This window comes from Sodiomyces alkalinus (genome assembly GCF_003711515.1).
Source record: "Sodiomyces alkalinus F11 unplaced genomic scaffold SODALscaffold_5, whole genome shotgun sequence".
Lineage (NCBI taxonomy): Eukaryota > Fungi > Ascomycota > Sordariomycetes > Glomerellales > Plectosphaerellaceae > Sodiomyces > Sodiomyces alkalinus.
Window position 1 is genome coordinate 286,017 of NW_021167083.1, and position 17,543 is coordinate 303,559.

At 54.5% G+C, this 17,543-nt stretch overlaps 5 protein-coding genes across 5 annotated transcripts; 1 reads left to right on the forward strand and 4 right to left on the reverse strand.

Annotated features, from left to right (window-relative positions):
* Positions 1-805: 805 nt before the first annotated feature.
* On the reverse strand, positions 806-1,815 carry SODALDRAFT_332995 (hypothetical protein). The gene is made up of 3 exons (XM_028611855.1): positions 1,504-1,815; positions 1,323-1,422; positions 806-1,173 (listed from the first exon to the last, which is right to left on the reverse strand). The coding sequence occupies exons 1-3, from the start codon at positions 1,610-1,612 to the stop codon at positions 1,143-1,145; spliced, it is 240 nt and encodes a 79-aa protein (XP_028466232.1). The 5' UTR covers positions 1,613-1,815; the 3' UTR covers positions 806-1,142.
* Positions 1,816-3,296: 1,481 nt separating this feature from the next.
* Positions 3,297-6,853, reverse strand: SODALDRAFT_277394 (arginase-domain-containing protein; the record flags this gene model as incomplete). Its single annotated transcript, XM_028608060.1, has 6 exons — positions 3,297-3,394; positions 3,476-3,750; positions 3,844-4,108; positions 4,924-5,006; positions 5,799-6,670; positions 6,770-6,853. The coding sequence occupies 6 exons, from the start codon at positions 6,851-6,853 to the stop codon at positions 3,297-3,299; spliced, it is 1,677 nt and encodes a 558-aa protein (XP_028466233.1).
* Positions 6,854-7,932: 1,079 nt separating this feature from the next.
* SODALDRAFT_333001 (hypothetical protein) lies at positions 7,933-10,992 on the reverse strand. The gene is made up of 2 exons (XM_028611856.1): positions 10,865-10,992; positions 7,933-10,801 (listed from the first exon to the last, which is right to left on the reverse strand). Exon 2 carries the CDS (start codon positions 10,722-10,724, stop codon positions 8,421-8,423), a length of 2,304 nt encoding a protein of 767 aa, XP_028466234.1. The 5' UTR covers positions 10,725-10,801; positions 10,865-10,992; the 3' UTR covers positions 7,933-8,420.
* A 172-nt stretch (positions 10,993-11,164) lies between these two features.
* SODALDRAFT_333002 (HET-domain-containing protein) lies at positions 11,165-13,365 on the forward strand. Its single transcript, XM_028611857.1, has 3 exons — positions 11,165-11,520; positions 11,588-11,875; positions 11,936-13,365. Exons 1-3 carry the CDS (start codon positions 11,245-11,247, stop codon positions 13,247-13,249), a joined length of 1,878 nt encoding a protein of 625 aa, XP_028466235.1. The 5' UTR covers positions 11,165-11,244; the 3' UTR covers positions 13,250-13,365.
* Positions 13,366-14,127: 762 nt separating this feature from the next.
* SODALDRAFT_333004 (hypothetical protein) lies at positions 14,128-16,030 on the reverse strand. Its single transcript, XM_028611858.1, has one exon. The coding sequence runs from the start codon at positions 15,794-15,796 to the stop codon at positions 14,375-14,377; it is 1,422 nt and encodes a 473-aa protein (XP_028466236.1). The 5' UTR covers positions 15,797-16,030; the 3' UTR covers positions 14,128-14,374.
* Between the last annotated feature and the right edge of the window lie 1,513 nt (positions 16,031-17,543).

Genomic DNA, 17,543 nt, shown 5'->3' on the forward strand with positions numbered 1-17,543 from the left:
TTGTGCTGTCGTTGTCGTTGCCTTTGTCTTGTTGTTGTTGCTGTTGTTGTCAAGACGGTGGTGCTAAAGGCAGCAGCAGAAAAGTTGGGCTTGGGTATCGATTTTTCCGGGTGACTGACTCGTTTGGCTTGTTCTGATTCCTAAGCCCAACCCAGATTGGCGCCAGTTGCGGTGTCCTCTTGTTGGGACAGGAAAGAAGGGAAGACAAAAAGCGAGCGTCGAGAGAGTTAGTTGCCAAAATCAAGGTTATTGAGGGTTGGAGGGTTTCGCGACTTCAGTTGCCGAGTTCTCCTTCCTTCTTCCAGCTCCTGCTTCATGCGCTCGGTCCTCGGTGGTGTTGGCTGTGTGTGGGGTGGGCGGTTCTTTCCGTCCTGTCCTTACCTTGACCCTCCGTCGCACCTGCTTTCGTACCGTACATTAAGGTACTGTAGTACGCCATAACACGCTATAACACATCGGATGGACGCCCGGACCTCAGGGGACCTAAGGGGCTCTCGGGCGAACATTGAGTCACTAAACAGTGCCCCCCTCCTCACTATTGCTCACTATTACGTCCCCCCCAATCCCCTACCTCTTTTCTAGGTTGCCATGACAGCGACTCGTGGTCCGTGCTTCTTCCAGTTATTCCTCCTCTTGTTTGGCCCAACATGGTACGAGTACGGAAGCTGAGCGGGCTTATGTAATAATTAGACTGGATGCGCATCCGTCGAGCCGCAAACGTCGTCGTGGACATGTGCCTTTCGATAAGGTAACCTTCAACACCATGACAACCCAGCGACATCCAGTAGATGCTTGACTACAATGCTAAGGACGGCTTAACTTTTTAACACAACAGTCCGATCAGTTCAATCGACTGCTTTTTCGTTCCTCTCGACTAAGTTCATCGTCCTCTTTCTGCCCGGGCTATGTCCTGTCGATGTCTACATCACGCCAACCACATCACAGAGATGACAGACTGACCAAGAACTTGTCTTGCAGATTCCTTTACTCCCAAGAATGGTTACTTGGTTGGTTACGTGGTTTTAACAAAGGCACCCATTAGACCATAACAACACCACCGAAGTCATCGCACACCCCACGAACCAGCCGACGTGATCGACTGCCTCCTCATCATCCTAATCTCCTGCTCGGCCCGGTCCTCTTCAGTTCGAGAATTTCTCCGGCACATTTTTACTACCGCCCGAAAACATTAGCCCAACTCCGTTGCGTCCTCGCCTTTGAATACCTCGCCTTGTAGCCAGCCGGGTAACAACCTCCCCGGGTCGCGTGAGGATGAGAAACGAGAGAGAAAAAGAAACAAAAAAAAAAAAGCAAAAGCTTACCCGGTGCCCTTCTCGAACATGTCACGGCCCGTATCCGTCATCTTCTCCTGCGTATCGCGGTCGATGTTCTGGCCCGTCTTCTGAGAGGCGGCGCTGAAGGCTGCGAAACGGATGCTTGGTTAACGGAGAATATATTTCCCCACAAGCAAAAGCGGAGGGGACAAGGGTCGCGGCAACATACCCTTATCGCCATAGTCTTCCTTCTGGCCGCTCTGTGCGCTCTGGGACGACGACTGCTGCTGCTTGCTGGAGTCGGAACCCCCCTTCATGGTGTTCTTGATAGTGTCCATTGTCGGTTGATGATGACAATTCAATTGGTCAGGATAAAGTGCGTAGAATGTTATGTAGAGTAAATTGAAAGTGGGCTGCTTTCTGCGTCCCGTATATATGTGTAGAGACCGGAGGTTAAGAGAGGGGTAGGGAGAAGTCTTATATGCGTCTTCCAGTCCCCTTTCGACGCAGATCATCGCCTTTCCCTCGGTGTGTCGTCATGAACTGCTGGTTCCCCAGTCCTCCGAAACCGTGCGTGTGGGTGTCAGTGAAAAGTGAAACAAAGTACCTCATCTTCCTTCTCCGTACACGGCTGTATACCTTAAGATATCTGCACAGACAGCCAGTACGAACTGCCCACTACTCCGTTACCAATACGTGCAGAAGACCACTGGCGCAGGACATGGATTCAAGTGGAGAGTACGTACAGTAACGATTCGAACGCGTTCAGTGTGAGGGAAGCAAGTGGAAACGGACGGGTACATAGAGGCAGATATACTCCGTGGTGACGTCTCCTGGTGTTATTACTGAAACCCCGCAAAAGGACACAGAGAGATACCCATGTGAAGTTGACGTAAGGTATGGAGCAAAAAGGATGCCCCCATCTACGCGTAAGACTCCCCAAGCTCTCCAGCTACAACGTAAGCTCCCCGGTCCCCCACATTGCACGAATCAGGGCCTCATCTCGATGTATCCCACAAGCGCAGCTAAGCAACCTAAAAGGGAAGACCGGCAAGCCGGACTGCAACCAAGCCGACCAACTTGGGGGAATCGTTCGAATCTAGTCCCGGCAGAACTAGCGCTGATCGTCGAGGGGACGGTCTAGATCAATTGGCAGATCGGGCATGAAAAAAAAAACCCCCCCGTCGCAGGAGAAGAGAGGAAAGGAGAACGAAAGTTCGAGGGAGGGGATGCACTGCACGGTCGAAATGATAGTCAGGGAGCTCGCCGGGAGCTTCGCTACTGGGTATTCGCTCCCGACCTGGTGCAGACAGGAGTGGAGTCGACCTATCGTATCGATCTTTATCTTGTTCGTCGCCTCGTGCCTGGATGGCGTCGTCCTCATTCGGGTCCTTGTCATCACCGCTCAACCCGGAAGTGAAAATGCTTCTCTCCGGAGGGCGACTGGGGAGAGGAGAAAACGGTCGTAGGTACTCTGTTAGAGGGGATACGCAAACGCACGTAAGATGCAGTAAGATTGAAATCGGAATCGGGTATTCAGTTTGGTATCTCCGAGTTAAACATCTGTTGAAATTCCAGATGGCTCGACCTCTTGTCAAGTTGAGCCCCATGCCGGGAACATAGCTGAGGGCCAATTCCTTACCTATTCATCATCACTGCCATTCCCACCGTGATCGTGTTGTACACAAATTCGATCTGTCTGACCTAAAACCGCTCCTGTGGGAAATGAGAAACCTGGTATATCACACTCCAAACGCCATGTCGGCAGAAGGACTTTTCCGCCGCTTCGCCGATACAAGAACTGGGGAAATGAGAAGGGGAGGAAAAAAAAAGAGAGAGAGAGAGAGACGCAGAAATATCCAATCCAAATTAAAGATGAAGAAAGGTTCAAAATGGCAAACCCGTTCGCTCGTCGATCATGAATGGTAAAAGCATAAAATACCCAAGAAGGAAATGCATCTTCAAGACCACAGCCTCAAGGGGGCAGTTGTTCGTGTCGAGTATCTCCCGAACCGGACCAGACTACGCGGTGACAAAGACCTGGTAGGCCATAACCATAATCCAGACCAGGAACAACGCCCCCACGATGCTGAACGCAAAGGCGGCTTGCCACGTTTGGCCTGCCAGAACGTTCGTGTCAGCAAAAGTACCCCCCCAACAACAAGCAAACAACAATCATGTATCGTGTGCTCTCTACTCACAGACAGCCCGCTGCTGCAACCAAGCCAAGGTATGCAAGCTCGGCCCCGTGGGGTTGAAGCTGAAGACGGCCACGTCGCAGCTCCCCTGCACGGAGCCCGTGGGCCCAAAGAGCTGCACGGCGATGACGACGAGGCCGACCATCCAGAGGACGAAGAGGACGAAGGCGCCGATCATGACGATGGCGGGGAGGAGGCGGCGGTTGAAGATGAGGTAGAGGAGGAGGAGGATGTAGGCGAGCGTGAGGGAGGCGACGGTGACGAGGTAGGGGAAGTACCTGCGATGGCGTTAGTAGGATTTTTCTTCTTCTTTTTTTCTTCTTTCTTTTTTCTTTTTCTTTCTTTACGCAAGAGCGAAAGGGCAGACGAACCATGGTATCGGAAGGAGGAGCTGCTCCTGGACCTGGATGAATATGGCAAAGGACCCGATCAAGAAGCAGGACGCGACTAGCATGATGAGGATCCAAATGTTGAGCTGGACGCCCGGCCATTGGTAGCGGTGTGTCTTTACGGGCCTCCGCTCGTAGAGAACGGATTCCGCTACTGTGGATGCCATGATGAGGTTGTGGATATGAGGTAGCGAAGGGCGGTGGTGGCGGTGGTGGCGGCGGTGGTAGAGGAACGGGGAGCACAAGACTCCAAAAGGGCGAGGCGAGGACCGTTAAGTCCCTGGGGGACTTTTTTCTTCTTCTGTTTTTTCCCTTGTTCTTCTCGGTAACCAAAGTCGTCGATTCTGCTATTCGATCGTAGCAAGCCGTTGCGTTGCGTCGCGTCGTGTCGTCAATGTCGACGTTTAATGTCGATGGGGGCCCCAGGTCGAAGGCCACCCGAGCGGGCTCGCAGTCGAGAGGCTTCGAAACCCAATGCAGGGGATGAAAATAAAGAGAGAGAGAGACAGAGAGAGGGAGAACAGCCAAAAAAGAAGGAGGGAAAAGAAGCGAGCGTAGTTCTCAAATACGGATGGATTGAAAAAAGTATGTAGATTTCTGGATTTCTGGTGGGCGACACACAGCGGGGAAGAAGGACATCAAATCGAGTGAGGCTGTCGTGGATCTTTCTTCGTTGGGACCCAATGCAAGGCGGAGCACAAAAACCACCAAGACACAACAACAGATTGGTCGTGTCTCCTCTTGGCTCGGGTCTCGTCGGCCGGCCACGTCCCTACTGCAGCGGACGAGGGAGGTACAACGTAGGTACGTACGAACGAACGTACGAACGCACGAATAGCTAGGTGTTCAGTGTGCAGTAGGCGATGCAATGCACCCTGCGCGCTGCGCTGCGACCCGCTCTGGAAAGCTTCCAAAGTCCAATCGGCGGGGCGGCTGAGCGGAAGCGTCCGTGTGGTGGGACTGCGACGGGGATCGGTGTCGGGTTGTGTTGTCAGTTCATGATGGCCGGGACGGCGGCGGAAGGGTCGAGTTGTTTTGCAGGTGAAGGGATACGTTGTAGACAAAGTCGGTCAAGGGGGCGCGGCGGTCTGGTGGTGAGGGTCGTGATGTGGTTCGTTTTTGTCGTCGGGGAGGAGGACGGGGGCCTGGGATGGAGCCGTGCGTTCCAGGGGAATGGAATGGGTGGATCGTCGAAATCGACCGAAATCGACGGGGGGAGAGGTTTACGGACGGGAGACGCGGGGCGGCGCGAAATGACTCAAACGCGATTGCAGCATCAGTATTCGTAGTGATTGTTGTAGGTATTTGCGTGGGGGGGAGGGGAAAGGTAGACGAAGACGGGAGCGATTCTCGGAGGTAAGTTGAGGTGAGAGGAGTCGTCTAGGTAAGGTAGACAGATAAGGTACCCAGTCGATTTGTGGTCATATAAAGAGAGCCTAGGGAACCCCAAAAACGGCGATGCGATGCGAGGCGAGGCGAGGCGAGGCGAGGCACAAGGAAAACAGCGAAAAAGCAGATGGTTGGGGCGGTCGATGAAGTCTGGGCACGCCAACGCATATTGGGTATGGTCCGATGGTGGGTGCCTGAGGAGGGTCTCGGCAGAGAGAAGAGCTCGGGGGATTGCTCCACCCCCTGTTCCTCTGCTGTATACCGTGCTCGTGCTGTGCTGTCAATTCATGTTTTTAAGTCTCACAGCGATCCAATCTCTGCGCTTGACCGCCAACCCATCTGAAATGTTCCAATTCCAGGCAGTTAGGGGGAAAAAAGAAGAAAAAAGTATCTATTCTCTGGCGGAAATGGAAATAATAAGGAACAATCAAAATCATACCCTGCGTCTTATTCCAGCCCAGCAGTGCGTGAGCCTGTCACTCTTCTCTACATTTGTCGACCACAACCTCATTGCGCCCCTCTACAGCAGCGACTCGCCCAGCGCACACCGCACTATGGAGCACCCGGCGCGCACCGTCTCATGGGCGCCGACATCCCTCTCGTCCGCCAGGGTCGGGTTAACCTCAACCAAGTCGACAGCCACCAAGCTCCCCGTCTCATGCACGCACTCGCAAATGTAGTCGCCCTCGCGCAGCGTCAAGCCGCCGCGGACCGGCGTCCCCGTCGAGGGCGCCCACAGGGGGTCAAGGGCATCGACATCAAAACTGAGGTGGATGGGTGTATCGTTCCCGATATGCGCGAGCGCCATCTCCATGACGCGGCCGATGCCGTGCCTGTCAATGTCGTGCATGCTGAAGGCGCGGATGCCGTTCTCGCGCAGGATGCGCTTCTCGGGCGCGTCGACGTCGCGCAGCGCGATGTACACCAACTTCGACGTGCTCACCAGGTGGTCCTTGTGTAGCCAGCCGAAAGGCCCGTCCGGGTTCTCCTCTCGCGCCAGCCCCGTGGCGAAGGCCACCGGCATGCCGTGGATGTTGCCGCTGTCGCTCGTCTCGGGCGTGTTGATGTCGGCGTGGGCATCGACCCAGATAACGGCCATCTCGCGGCCCAGCCGCTCCCGCGTGGCCTTGGCCGAACCGGCCAGCGTGCCGATGGCGATGCTGTGGTCGCCGCCCAGCGTGAGCACCATGCGGCCCTGCGAGGCGTGGTGGTGCACTTGCTGGGCGATGCGCTCGGTCACGGCCGACACGGCGCGCGGGTTCTTCATGTTGCGGTGCGGAGGGTCCTCGGCCGGGGCTAGGTCGCTGTAGAGGTGTACCTCGTCGTCGCCGTGCAGTTTGTAGCCGAGCTCTTCGCGGAGCTGGGTGAGGAGACCCGACTCGATGAGGGCTTTGGGGGCCGCATCTACGCCCGGTTTGCACTGGTGGAGGTACGTACGTTAGCTTTGGTCGGATTAGGTGTGGGTTTGGCGATATTGTTTCGATGTCGATGTCGCAATGGGTAGAAGTTGACGACGTACCTGGCCGCCCGAGAAGCCGACAGCAACGATGCCAATGTCCTCCGGGTTGCTGAGGAACTTGGACTTGATCATGGAGGTGCACATGTTGGACATGATTTGTGTAGGAAACAGGATCTTGGGCGGGTAGAGGTGGGTAGTGGCGGAGATTCTGGTCTTAGAAAGGGGACGTTGAGGAAAGGATGAGGAATCGCTGGCCCAGAATAGTAGGATGAACGAATAAAAAAAAGAGGACGAAGAGAAAAGGGAGAAGAGGACAGTAGGTGGTTAGTACAGGAAAAGAAGATGAAAGGATGAAAAGAGAAGATGAAAAAGGCCAAATGATAAAAGACTTGGTTTAAAGGCTGGCTTCGGCTTTTCGGTGGTTTCAGTAGCAGGCCTCGTTCTTCATTCTTCCCTTCCTTGTTTCTGACTCCGTTTTATCTTCTTTTCCAATCCCCTCGCGCCTTTCCCTCCGGAGCTACCAAGCTATCTCCCAATTACTAGGCCAGGAAAAAAAAAAGAAAAAGAAAAAGACACCAACATTCTGAACGACTGAATGCGATGGAGGGGCATGTGGACCCCCCTTCTCCCTCCTCCCGGTACCACCTGCACTTAGAGGACTGCCGAGCCCCGATAAGCCCGATAAGCCGCATCGTCCCAGCGCCCCGCCCAGGCCAGTAGCGGATCCGAGCGGCTCTGAGATGATGACCCCAAAGTGCAGGTGCTCCGAGCCGCTCTTCCCCTAAGTGCAGGTCCAACCTAGGCCGTGTTTCGTGTTTCGTCGCTTGGAGGGGCTCGGAGAGACCGGTAATCGTCGGCCTCGGCCTCGGCGTGAGGCAGTACGTACGTAATCACGCCTTTCTGGGTGGTCAAGTGACATCGTCTCTCGAGCAACCTTGCGAGCCAGCTGCAGAATCAGACGCCCGGCGAGGCCTAGGTATTACATCTCAGATTCGAGCACACAACCCCACTATACAGTGATCAGGCTCATCACGCAGATCCTACACAATATTTTAGCCACTTCTTCCTTAATGTGAAGCTATTCAGAACTATCGCGACAACACAACCCAAGGAATACTTACAAACATAGTATATAGCTTACCTAATCGCCCACCCCCCTCTAAGGCCCGGCCTGTTTTGCAGCTACTGCAAATCACGTTTTGAACGCCGCCCTACTTCTATAAACGGGCGGCCTCCACTACACGTTCCGCCATAGCACCTCGTCGTCAACGCGCTGTCTAGCCATCCTGCGCGCGCCTCCTATACTATCACGACGCCTGCATTCTATAGCTGAAGGTTCCTATTAGCCCTGCGTTAGTATACAACAAGTTCTGCGTATTTAGTTTACGCGAGGCCCGTCTTTACTTGGGTCAGCTCCGACGCAAGTGACAACGAGCCTTTCATGAAGCTTGTCACTTTACGCTGCGGGGCAAGATCCAATTCCGCCTCGTCATTTACAATGCGTGTAATTGTACGGGCAGAACGATGCATCTGACCAAGGGTCACTGGCGTTGTCGGGTTCGGACACCTGTCACTGCCACGTAAAGGAGGCGAGGCCGGGGCAGGTGTTCAAGGTCGGCGATCTTCTAGCTGCTGTAGGATCAGCTGTGTGGATTGTATGGATGGATCCCTGTTTCCGGCGCCGACTGCAGTAGCTTTGTCTAGCCGGTGGTCAAATTCTCCTCCCAGCAGCCGCATCGAACGTAAAGAGGCACTCCGCATTCGACATGTCCTCAGTCTTGACATTATATAACCAAACCTCGGCCGACTTGGAAAGCGGGGTCTCATCGGTCTCCATCAGCCGCCTCCGCTTATTATGCGAGATCGCACTCATGGCACCGCGGCCTGTGGGGAAAAGCAAAGCTTGGTCAAAATCGACAATGGTCACCTGCTCACCGGGACCTTGCAGCACGTTCGGCAATCGGATGTCTCCATGGGCCACGCCTAGGCTGTGCATTTCGCGAACCGCAGCGGTGACGGTGTTGACGATGCGCGCCTGCGCCTTGGGGTCGTCGACAGGCTTTGCGAGCTTTGCGCCTCCGTAGGACAAAAGGAGGAAGTAAATGAGGCGCACGTCGATGTCGTAGAACAGCGTCTGTTGCAGCAGTCGGAGGTTAACGGAGCCCAGGCACACGGGGATGTAGCGGCCTTGCAGAGGCTGCAGCTTGCGGTAGACGGTTTCTTCCTTCTGCAGGTCAGGCACACGACGCCCGGTGACGCCCTTGGCCACGAAGGTGTAGCCATACTCCAGTAGAGTGAGTTGAAACAAGACCCCGCATCCACCTTGCTGGTTGAGAGCCACAACACCCTTCACCAAGGTTTTGGAGAGCTGCTGGCGAAGGAGCTCCGTCCACCTCGCGTGTGAGACGGGGTGGTGTCCCTGCGTTCCGCCCTTCTTGTGGAACGATACGTTCGGACACTTGTCATCCAACGGCCCGCCATTCACTAAGGAAAGGAGGCAGGATGGGGTACAGTACGCCCGGGGTTGTTGCTCGGATCGAGTACGACCACCGCTGCCCGTTTTCGGGGTTGTTGTAGACGATGAGCCGCCGCTTCCCGAGACAGGCGCTGGCCGTGACGACGTGGAGGCACCGCCGGCGCCGCCTTGACTTGAGCCGCCGCCGCTGGAACCTCCCTCGCCGCCGCCCTCGCGTCTGCTGTGGGATCGAAGAACGGGGCCTGGACCTTGGCAGGTGTCGGCATCTGGGTTGGTTCGAGCCTTCTTCCCCCGCCCCGGTTTCCAGTCAGGGCTGCTTGGCACACGCCGGTGTCTCTTATTAGTTGGCGTACTCGGCCCGTGGGCCTTGGCCTCTTCTTCCTCCTCCATCCTTATAATCCGGTCAACCATGGCCTCGAAATCAACCCTCCACTTCTTACTGGTTGTTGTCGCCGCATTCCGCTCATCGTTGTCGTGCTGGGTTGTCTGGAGGGCGAGAAGAGTAAATGCAAGTACCTGGCAGACAGCGTTGCTCCAGACGAGATCGTGATTGGCTTCGACCTCATATGCAGGATAGGCCAGATGATAAAACAACTCCTTTGGGTTGTCCCAGTCAATCTTGAGAAACACGAACGAGTCGCCATTCGCCAAGTAGCCGTATTCTAGTCCGGCCTCCAACATATAATGGTATGTCTGCGTCACCGCCGCGGTCGAGAGAAGCTCTGCATAGTGCTGCATTCTGTCATTCTCGGGCATCGCGTCTGTAGGTACGGTAGGCTTGTTGACGACTTGGTCGAAAATGCTCATCGGACGCAGACCCAGGTCAAGGTGTGACGTGTGGAGCTTGTGAGGCGCCTTGTATTCAATGACGTAGGCAATCTCACTTTGGCCGTCCGTATTTCGAAGCACACAGATCTGATCTGTGCGGAGCTTCTCGTCGCGTTTCGTCGTGTCTCTGCCATCCGTCTCGTCGCGGAGATTGTTGGCAGTCGTCTCGAAGATAACCCCGTCATATACAGAAAGACCATGCTGTCCTGGCTGGAAGCGTTTGAGTTGGTCCAAGATGATGCGGACAGGGTCCTCGACGCAATTGTTCTCGATGAAGACGAGTGAAGGCTCGTTTCTTACATGTCGCTTATTGATTCTCTCGCCGATGGTCTTCAGAGAGGCGATGTTTTCGAACAGTCGCTCGTCGGAGGGGAGGATAAGACGCAGCTTCTCGATGATATCGGCTTGCGTGTCGCGGAACTCCTTCCAAGGCGTAAGGAGATCCGGACAGTGCTTGCCGGTGGGATCGGTGGTGGGAACTTTAGAGGTGACGTAGCCACGGGTATCAAGAACAATCTTAGACAAGACGTGTTCATGGCAGGCTTGTAGATATTCTTGGATCGTTGTGTTGCGGGTGAGCGACTCTGCCTTCTGCGCCCGCGCTTCGGCATGCTGAATTCGCGCTTCGGCATGCTGAATTCGCGACTCTGCCTTCTCCGCCTGCGCTTTGGCCTGCTCCAGCAGACGCTTGAGCTCTTCCGTTGTCGACATGGTTAGAAAGTAGGTACGGTGGACTCTACACGATAGGGTGGGTGTCGTATGGGCACAGGTCCACAACGTGGTCTCTCCTGTCACGTTGAATCTAAGGTAAGCGCTGGAATTCCCTTTTGGCGTACCACGAAAGAAATTACCTTAGTCATCGAGCTATTGCAGGCTCATGCCAGGCCGACGTTGGCCGAAGTTTATTTTAGACGTGGCGGGGAAGTGGGGACCGTCTTAAGTAGGTATATTTTTGAGTTTGAAAACAACGATATACGCGTTGTAGGATTGTTGTTTCTTTATTAAGAGGGTAGAAAGCTAGATATAGTAACGCCGTTCCAGGACGGGTTACGTAACCCGCCCATCAAGTTCGACAGCACTACTAACGTACCTTACAGGTAGTCCAAAATAAAACCGCGCTTAAAATTGGAGTCCTTTGCTAGAAACCCACCGCTACCCACCCGGCTTTTACGCTAGCTCCTTGGTAACCTACAACCCACGCCCTAAACTTGGCGGGTATTGTACTCTCGCCATGGCTACCCTCGAGTACGAACCCCTAGATGGGAACACGAACAGTTTCCGAGTCCTCAGGATCGCCCCATCCAACAGCTTCGGAAGAAGTCCTGTTGTGTGCAAGCTCGAAGCAGCGGTGTGGGACACGTGCGAGTACGAAGCCCTCAGCTACAGCTGGGGGAACCACAAACATCGCTCAAGCATTTTGCTGCACGGGGAACCCTTTAGCGTGACCAAGGATTTGGGTGTCGCCCTGGAGCAGCTTTGCCTGCCAGATCGCGTCCGGACGATATGGGTATGGATCGACATAATGGTAGTATGATATATCATCGCTGCCACTGACACGGTGTCACTTACCGCAGGTCGATGCGATATGTATCAATCAACTGGATGCCGATGAAAGGGCCGCTCAAGTCCAGAAGATGGGCCACATCTACCGTGCTGCCGAGCGAGTTCTAGTTTGGGTGGGTCCCGCAAAACCCGTCACAGAACTCGCCTTCCAACAGGTAGAGAGACTATACAAGTGCATTGATGGTTCGTCCAAGGAGGCTGTTGATGCGTCGTCCGAGGAGATTGAAGAGATCTGGAAAGAAGATGAACCGGAGGAGGGGTCATGGGTGGAATGCCTCGACGAGATCATCCAACGGCCTGTGAGTCCCCCAGTCATCCTTTGTCCGGCATCAAGAGCCAGCTAGGTGACATCCGGACAGTACTGGAGCCGCGCTTGGACGGTCCAGGAGGTCGTCCTTGCGCGCGACGCTATCCTATATTGCGGCCCTTATACGACCCCTTTCTTCGACCTGGCCGAAGTCCTCATTCACGACGTGACTCGAAAGTATGTGAACGTCACCTACGGCCTGTACAGCTACCTGAATCAAACCTTCGCCTTGCGAGAGAAGCCGGAAGATCCACCCAGCGGCCTCTTTGGTCTAGCCTACGCCTTCCGCCACCGTCTCGTCAGCGAGAAGCCCGACAAGCTGTACGCGTTCATCGGACTGTTAAAGTCGCCCTCGTCCTCGATTCCCGGTGGTACATTCACCATCGACTACCGCCAAAAACCAAAAGCGCTGTGGATGGCCATTTCGAAGGAGACCATGTCGCACCACAAGACCCTCCTCCCGCTCGCGATGGCCCAGCGGGACACCAACTTGATGGATGCCAGTTGGTGCTTCAACTGGTCGCAACACTTTCGAGACCCCAACGACATCCTGGAGGACCAGCAGCTCTTTTGGTCGGGAGGGCTGGACGATGGCGGGTACTACCCCCTGCAGGGCACCGTGTTCTCGGCCGCCGACGGCCTCCCGGCACGGATCCAAACCGATCTCCAGGCCCCTTCTGTCATTTCCGTCCAGGGCTTCACGTACGGAGAGGTCGTCGCGGTGGGTGATTCTGTGTTCTCAGCCTCATGGGGCCGGCCCAACTATGTGCAGCTCTTCGAGAAGTGGGAGTCGCTTGTCGGTGGACCGTGGGAAGAGGAGCAGGGCGACATGGCGCGCAAATTCGCGTTGACGATCACCGGCGGCGCCTGGACCGAGGAGCCCCTGGATTGGAGAGCGTGGAACACCAGGGACTGCTCTCAGCGGGTTTGGGACTGGAAATACTGGTGGTATGCTGAAACTGACGACGGTACTGCTACCTCCAAGGGCTACAAAATCCGCCGGCACCTTGACAGTGAGCCCCACGAACAGGCTGAGAGATACGCCAGGGCGCGGGACCACGCGTGTGAGGGCCGGAGGATGTTCGTCCTGGGCGGCGGGAAGGGGTTTGGACTGGGTACACACACCTTGGGGATAGGGGATCGAGTCGTGGTCCTGCTGGGCTGCGACGTGCCGATTGTGCTTCACCGGAGGAACTGGAAGAGGTGGAGGCAAATCGTTGATATTGAAGATAAGGCGAAACATTACGGGAGCACGTGGAAGGTGCGCGGACAGGCTTACGTTCACGACATTATGCATTACCAAGGAGACCTAGCGGCAGACATTAAGAGGGGGAAGGTCGAGTTGGAGGAGTTTCTGGTGGATTGAAAGAAACGCGGGCTGTATATCTTTGCTGTTTGAATTATACTATATTCGTCCTTTTCAGGGGTATATAAGGTATTTATCTTAAGATGCTAGTATATACGACTATACCCACTGGAAAACTCGGGATCCCGTCAGTTCTGACTTATAGCAAGCATGCTGCTATGTCTGGAGTCCTATGCCTCCACTTTCGGCAGCCCTAGTCTCTAAAGCTATATATAGTTACGCCTCTCTATATATCCTTTTACTCTAATTTTAGAAAACTGGCCTTCTAAGGCTTAGTAACTTAATCAGGAAGTAACCGTATATATACGGGAAGTTTCCGTTATATCACCTGACTGCAACGAAACGGGCAGTCTAGGTACACAGTCTCCCCGTTCTCGGAGACGCTAGAAGACGGACCGGAGCTGGTACTCGATCCACCCAGCCCAAGGTGCTCCCAGTACCGAGTCTTCTGCAGCTTCTCAAGCATTGTGACGTTTCTATTCTCCCAACCGTTGACATCGAGTACACCAACCGCTAGGTGCGACGCAACGCATATTGTGTCAGAAATAGTTGGAATGAGTATTGGGTTTTCGGTTTCATAAAACTATGAATCGGTTGGGGATGGGGATGCAACCCCAAGACCATATAAGACTGTGTCGGTCTCCGGCGAGAGGGGCCTGGATACTAGAATGACAACGTAAAGGCAAGATTCCAGTTCCGAAGAACTCTCCGACTCATAGGAAGACTTACAAGACATGGACTAGGGATGCCCTACGGGAAAGAAGTAGCTCGATGTTGAGTTGGTGATGGTGCGGGGTTGAGAGTCGGGAACGAAACGCTTGGTCCAATTCAACTTCGTAAGCAGAGAAGAGCATTGGGAGACGAGGAACATATGTTCGTAACGGCAATTCGACAAGTAATGAGATAACCCTCATAGAGCAATCTATATATAGTACGGCCCTGCTTCTACGCTTGTTTCTGCTATAAAACCTTCCCATCAGGTCACTCACTCGCCCTACAATCCCGTTCTCTCTCGTGCTGAAGATTCTGTTTCGATCTGGTCTTGTCATAATCGTGTAGACATGGTCAAGCAGGCGGTAATAGCGATATTCGAGGATCTCAACTGAAGGGCTGCATACTGTGTAACTATTGTTGCCTGGAGGATGGCGATTTGGTGGCCAGCCTTCCTCCAAGCCCTGCAGCCCCTGTCAATCCTTGTGCGACTTGAATGCCTTCGCCGATGAAGTCGAACCAGTACATCCGAGAATACCCCTCGAGCGCTGCTTCGGCAGCAGCCATACACTTGTCCTTTTGTGTGCCGCCTATATCGTCGCCGATGCCCGTTTCTGTGCCATTGGCTTCCATCGCACCAATCATGGCCAACCGGGAGGCGTCCTCCCAGGCAGAACGAGACTCCCCCGCCTTGAGAATGTCGTCCATCCACAACACCGCCCCAGGCGAGAAGCGACTCACCTCTGTCTTCTGGGTTCGCGCGTCCAGTGCAAACGTGTCCGGGTTCAGCGCCAGCACCAGATTGAGCAGTGCCCGGCGCGAGCTCACTTGCACCGTATACCTCTCTAGGCCGACGGCGGCATGCCGCAACCAGATGCCGACGCTGTGCTCGGTAGCGAAGCTCCAGGCGTTCATGAAGATGCAGAAGAAGATCCAAAAGCTGATGCCGTATGCGTTCCAGTCCTTGAGCGCCGCGGCGCCGACGGTCATGGCCCACTGGCCGAGAATAAGCACGCGCAGGAGCCACCTTAACCAGACGGCCCGCGATTCCTGTCGCTCGGCTGCTATTGGTTCGGGCGCGCTTTCCAGCCGCAGCGGCCAGTTGAGAAGCGAATTGACCACGCTGCTCTCGCCGTAATAGATGGTCCAGTGCGTGGCGTTCATGTGCTGCGCCGAGAGAACGAGGCGATTGTACTCGCTGCCGTGGTCGACGCGGAGGCTTCGCGGGCCGGGGGGAAAGAGATTGGCCACAACGCAGCCGGTCGCGGTGACCAGCAGGAGGAAGGTCAGAAGAAGCCAGCTGGCGGAAACGACCGAGAAGGCCATCAGAAGGCCCCAGACGATCCAGCCCGCGAGGCGAGAGAAGAAAGCAAAGAGATTGTTCGAGAAGAACAACGGCGGCTTGTCCTGATGCGAGGGGCGGCGCGTGACGTGCACGAGATCGACGGTGTGCGGGCGGACGTCTCTGCGGAGCATGTTCTTGTGCGTATTCGGGACGGGGTGCGGCTTCGCGGCGCCCAGGCACAGGCGCAGGGTCTCGGGGTTGGCGAGGGGGTACTTATCGCCATAGCGGCCATCGAGACACACGGGCGTCGTGCTCGCATCGAAGTCGTCGAGCAGACAGGTCTCGTCGGTCGCTCGGCGCGAGAGGAGCATCCGGAAGCCGGCCGGGGTAATGGGCCAGCACCACCAGGCCGTCGCGCCGGTGAGCTGGTAGATGTGTAAGACGCGGGATGCATCAAGGAAGTCGAGCAGGGCGGAGAGGGGAAGCAGACTGCCGAGCTCTTCGATCCAATCCTCCGTCCGGAGCAGCGCGTTGAAGTCAAGGGTCACCATGCCGTGTGTCCAGATTGTGAGCGCCGCGACTGACGCCCCTCACGAACCTGAGGAACAGCCTCGGGTCTTATTTATAAAGAACCCAGGCAGAAGGTAGGCAATGAGAAAGTTAGGCAGATAGACAGGCAGGCGCTCTATTTCGTCCTATGTCCCTTCGATGGACGCACGCCTGAAAGGCCGTGCCGAAGGACTGGCAGGCGACGTCACGAGCCAACCGACAGACGGCCATAGTGGGTGCGACCATTGTCAAATGGATGATGTAGGTTGCAGATAAACTGATATCCAATACCGTGGCTGACCTAAGGCTTATTATTATGGGGCAGGGTGGCGCAGAGTGGGGTGGAAAGGTACTAAAGCTGTTAGGTTAACTGCCTATAAGGTAGGTAGTCCTAACGAAAGTGCCTTACTAAGTACACGTGCCACACCCCACTTGTAGCAGTCCGTTGGCACTACCAGCTATAAGCTAGTGACATTACTCCAGCCAGGACAGCAGAACAACCACTCGCTTATTGACCCCGAAAAGTGATCCGATTTATATAGAGATTTCAATTTAGCTGTGTTGCATTACTCTTCGATATACCACTTAACGAGTACTGGGTTTCCCTTGAATTTTAAAAGGTTAATAAGCAAGTGGTTATTCTACTGCCCCGGCTAGAGTAATGTTACTAGCTTAAAGCTAGTAGTGCTAATAGACTGCTATAAGCGGGGTATAGCACGGGTAAGGCCAAGAATTAAATGAAAAAAGAAGAAAAAAGAAGTCTATAAGCGTTATCTTTATTATACTATTACAAGGTTTAAAGTAATATAGATCCTATAAGTAACTCTATTATAGAATAATTAAGAGTATAGACTGATTTCTCTTAAAGAGTTATTATATATCAAAAAGACTTGGCTTACTATTTAGCTATTATAGTTCTATTTATATTCGGGTCCTAGATTATTCTATGGGTACATCAACTATATATAGAATAAATAACTCTGATTAGCTATGTTACTGTCGCAGATCTATATATAGCTATCTCTGATATAAGTTGAATATCTGTGCCTCGAGGCTTGGCGATCAAAGACCAATATCCCGTGCAGGCTGCTAGTTGTCAGCAGCATGCACGCATAGCCTTGCGCTGTGTAGGATCCCTTGAGAGTCGACCGAGCAAGGCGGATCGTCCCCGCTTGCATCAAGAATTCCCCTCACCAACAGACGCCATACGCTTCCATGGAGCTACTCGACGCCATTGAGTACGGCTCAACTGCTTGTCACATATGTCCGAACCGGGTATGGGGAATCGGCTCACGCTTTGACGACTGGGAGACCCAGCTCCCGCGGCTGCTCCAACAGTATGGCAAGTACATTGGCCGAGCCATTGATGCCCAAGAGCACATGGCTTGCACAGTTGAATTTTGCGAGCGCTCGGCCCTCAACTTCACCAACGTCAAGCAACGTCATGAGCCGCTCTACTGCTTGGAACCGTGCTACCGTCTCCAAGGCCTGTTCGACGAGCGGGTGCTGGTCAAGGTGCTGTCCCTAGCCGAATCACGTCCCACTGCCTGGGCCCTGGATGGAATGTCCATCGTCGGCCCTGCACAGCCCTTCATGGCCATCTCCCACGTCTGGTCGGATGGGACCGGCATGGGCGGCTGGCCTGCCGGCGAGGTCAATGCCTGCTTGTTCCAGTACTTTGAGCAGATCGCCCTCAGCTTTCAGTGCGAGGGCATTTGGTGGGATGCCGTGTGCCTGCCCAATTCCAAG